This window comes from Austrofundulus limnaeus, unplaced genomic scaffold (assembly GCF_001266775.1).
Source record: "Austrofundulus limnaeus strain Quisiro unplaced genomic scaffold, Austrofundulus_limnaeus-1.0 Scaffold448, whole genome shotgun sequence".
NCBI classification, from domain to species: domain Eukaryota; kingdom Metazoa; phylum Chordata; class Actinopteri; order Cyprinodontiformes; family Rivulidae; genus Austrofundulus; species Austrofundulus limnaeus.
Window position 1 is genome coordinate 31041 of NW_013952850.1, and position 4377 is coordinate 35417.

General features: G+C 39.0%; 1 protein-coding gene across 1 annotated transcript in view; it reads left to right on the top strand.

Moving 5' to 3' along the window:
- The window catches only part of mrpl45 (mitochondrial ribosomal protein L45), a 13728-nt gene that overhangs the window by 2989 nt on the left and 6362 nt on the right, over positions 1-4377 (top strand). Inside the window, exons 3-4 of the mRNA XM_014024939.1 lie at positions 1633-1750; positions 1895-1993. Coding sequence (XP_013880393.1) covers positions 1633-1750; positions 1895-1993 — 217 coding nt within the window. The remainder of the gene's footprint in view (positions 1-1632; positions 1751-1894; positions 1994-4377) is intronic.

Here is a 4377-nt window from a genome sequence, read left to right on the forward strand (position 1 = left end):
CTGTAGGTCTAAATATTAATCAGAAGACAAAGTAATATTTAATAGTTTGTGTTAAATTGTAGCATGATTCAACAGTGCTACACTCTGTATAAATGCTCCACAAGCTAATATCTGCTAACCATTTCAATAAATAACACTAGCTACGTTTGCATGGACAAAAGTAATCGGATTAAACGGCCTTTTGGAATAAAAATGCGTCGTGTAAACAGCCCGTTCCGATTATTCTGATCCGATTGAGCTCGATCCGAATGAATTTTTAATCCGAATGAAAAGGGTGGGTTATGCCGATTGATAATCAGAATGAGGTTCATGTAAACACTTAATCTGATCATCTCATTCTGATTGTAGAAAACTGACCTGTGCGCGCATGTCTGCTGACTTTCATTCACCCAGTTAGAGGAGGCGGGGCAGCAGCGCTCCAGCTGTGCTGCGCTGCGCAGAACTTTTCCTCCATGCTCTCTTAACAGATGAAAAAGGAGAGAAACAACAGACGTTGCTTCACAAAAAAAAGGCACGTAGTGCTTCATCTGCAGGCTGCAGCTCAACTGAGGATCAACGATGTCTCTACCGTTATTAAAAGCTGACACGGGTCCGTCCTGAGCGCACAGAGGAGCTTTGTTTACGTTTGTAACACGGAAGTAGAGCTGAACGTTTACAGCACTGCGCATCTCCGGACTTTTATTCTGAATAAAACTCCGGTGCATGTAAACACTTTTCATGATCGGATTGTGTCCATGTAAACAGTACATTCGGATTATTTAATCCGAATACGTTTCAATCCGATCAAAAAATTTTGTGCATGTAAACATAGCTTTTGACTACATCGACTTTATAAGATTATTTTAATTTTAAACTGTTACATTATGTTCTGCTCAGATCACATTGAGCTAAATAAGATCAAAGCTGCTGACTTGTGTTGTGAAATGAGACGTTTTCCTGTTTATCTTCTGTTAATAAAACCATAACACAAACAGCTTTTCTGACATTATTTAAAACATTAGATAGATTATGTGAACTGTAAAATATTAATAATAATTGTGTTAGTATTATTATTAATAGTTTTAACGATTTCTACATAGTCAGTCCTTTTTTTCTGCTCTGTTGTCAACATGTACAGTAATGGGAAATCCAGACTCTTGCCCGTTTAGCGTTAGCCGTTAGCTTCACCAGCTGATCACAAGCTCACCTGGTTTCTGACCACTCCAGGTGTTCTATAGAACCTCCTTGGAAAATACTGGTCTGTCTGGCATGAGGTGGAAGAGGGCGGGGCTTTTCAGAATACTTCTTTCAACACTGCATGGTGTCATGTAACAACACTGTTAAGTGTTATATAACACTTACCAGTGGGCGGAGCTTATTTAACACTGTCCAGTGTTGATACAACACTGTAAATAAACATCAACACTGGGTGTCAGTTTACTCAGTGTTAAAATAACACTAGTGGGTGTTAAATCAACACCCAAGAGTTTAACACATAAATTTTAACACTGTGTGTAGCTTTTAGTTTCAGATCCTGGAGTTTTTGAACGTCATATTTTTAGCCTGTGTGTGGAACAGTTTTAGATTGAGCTGATTGATGCTGAAAGCTTTACGTGTGTGGACAGCAAACACTTGTCCTGTTGTTTTCCTCAGGGGGAATCTTTGACCCTTACATCCCTCCTGAAGGAGATGCTCGTCTGTCCTCTCTGTCTAAAGAAGGCCTGAAACAACGAACTGAACAGATCCGACAGAGTGCCGCCTCACTGCTGATGTAAGATCGTGCTGATTCTGTAGTTTTTCACATGTTGACCTTTAAAGAAAAATGACTCAGTTGTGGACGAGGTTCACTAGGAGAAATTACACTTCTTTAATACAAACTGTTTCATTTAAACGAACCATTTCTGTCTTGTTCCAGGGTTCGTAAAATCAAACAGTATGACCCCCAGTTCAATCCAAAGACTTTTGGAGAAGAAGCTCAAAATATCTTCATTGAGGCTCACAACTCCCTGGCAAAGTAAGAAAATAATTCCTTTGTCACTTGGCTGAAATATTCCCAGAGAGGCAGGAAGTGTTGCAGAGATGTTCTTCTACAGCTGCTCACAGTCTTCCTTCATCCTGGTAGTCGTTGGACTCTACAGCCTTGTTCTGGCCTGTGTGGAGAGCTCCTCAGTATAATGCTGTATGTTACTTCCTGCTAGCCCACACTACTTACACATGTTGGTGGAACAAGGCTCTGTAGAAGCCTGCTGTCATCACTTCTTTATATTGTCATTAAATAGGGAGCTCTCTGATGAGTAATTATGATATATTCAGCGTTGCACATAAAATGTTTGGTCTGGTTCTCAGGGGAGAACCTAGGGTTGTTGCTTGGTGCTCATATTTTCCTTCACTCATTTAACACATTTATCTAGAGGGGCGTCAGGTCATCTAACATCCCCCTGTTCTGTTTTATGACTCCTATCAGCTGCAACGTCTCAGGACATCATGTCAAATCAGTCCAACAAGTTTTTATTTTATTCTTTTACTCTGAATAAATTTTGTAAACTAGCTAAGTGTCCGAGGGGCTGGGTGTATGTCATATAAACATCACAAACTGAACATTTCATGGTTAAATGTCTTTTAGACTAACATGTCCCTCAGATGGACAGCTCCTGTTTGGTCTTCTGCATCTTCAGCCTTGGTTAAACCAGCTTTCCACACTCTCCAGTCCAAGCAGCAAATATCTGTCTTTTYCACAGAGCAAAATAACTTAAAACATACAAATGTTTTATTTGTTAGACTGATTTCTTTTTTAAAAGACTATTTTATTCAAAAATATTATATTATTTAGATGGTTTCAGCTCGTGTAATCATTTATTCTTCATATTTGATCGTCTAATAAATTACATTTATCTCAGAAAAGCTGTATCACAGTATGGTCCTAAATATAAATAAGTTTAGCAAATGAAGAACCTTGTTTTTTTGATACAATTGTGAATGAAATTTGTGGATCATTATGATAAATTAAAATAACATTTAAAACTCTTTCACCTAGAGAACATGGAAAGTTGTTTTTTTTTAATATACTGTATACCAGTGGTGTCCAAAGTCTTGCATGTTTTAGGTGCTGCCCTGGTTCAGCACAGCTGAACCTAAGGAGTGCTTAATTAGTGGGTCTCTGCAGACCTTGATGGCAAACTGAGAAGGTAAATCATCTATTTGAATCAGCTGTGTTGAAGCAGGGACAAATCTAAAACTTGCAGGAGACCCTTGAGTTGGACATGCTGCTGTATACTGTATAACAGGGCTCTAGAGTGCGACCAATTTGGTCGCAAATGGGTCAGTGTATCTTTTGGTTATTCGTTTTTCATTTTAAAAACTTATATTGGAAAAACAAAAAATGGATGTGTTTTCTTTTTCTTGTTTTATACTCCAAAAACGGGGAAACGGACCGTTTTTTCATTTTTGCCAAACTGGAAATACTTTTTTTTTCTTATTCAGAGAAACTTTCCAATTGTCCATGACCACGTTACACACTGAGATGGAGCAGTTTGTTGTTTTTCGTAAAACCAAACGTTTGTGTCTGAGAGAGGCGGACGTGACTGCAGACAAACTTGGTCGAATTTTTCAGGTGAAAACTAGCAAATGCATGTTTCACTAGTTAACAGTTCGTTCTGTTATTTCATAAACCTTTACCTGCAGATGTGCATCAGAAAGTCTACTCAATCCATTTTCAGAGCAAAATCTTCTGATGGTCCTCGGGGAGAAACCCCTTTCCTCTCCATAATGGTGTGAAGTAGCCGCAGAGATAGCTGTAGAAGGCAATCCATTTCTTGCCATACACAATTTCTTCATAGTGTGGTTGTAAAGCCATCCTAATAGCGCTGAAATTAAACTGATGAGCCCAAACGGAAACTTGCGTACACACAAAAGGATCCCAGAAACTTGTGTACGCCACTTTTCACACAAAGGTTGTGATTTATAAAACCAAAACTTGGTGTGAAAATGTGCGGTGCCTCAGCCAGCTCTGACCCATGCGTACGCTCATTTTGGAGACGAGAAGCTGCCACAGATGGTGAAGTGAGGAATTATAGCCACTGTCATGCTGCCGAAATGTCTCTTGTCGGGGAGAGGTTTGTGGGTCAGGGTCATCTGAGGAGGAAGGAGATGCGTGAACTTTTATTTAAGATTTAAGTTTTTTTTATATTTCAAAGCTCCTCATGGCTCAGCAGCAGAAGCATAAATAATACTGTTAAGAAAACTGATGATAAAGTTGAGAAAAAAATCTAAGTCTGATTCTGAAGGTAAATTAAATATCTGACAGTGATCATTACACAGTGTGGATGTTATAAAAAGTTCACTTTTTAAAAACCGTATTTGTCACGTGCGTGGGGGGGCCTGTGGGGATGTGTGTGTGTG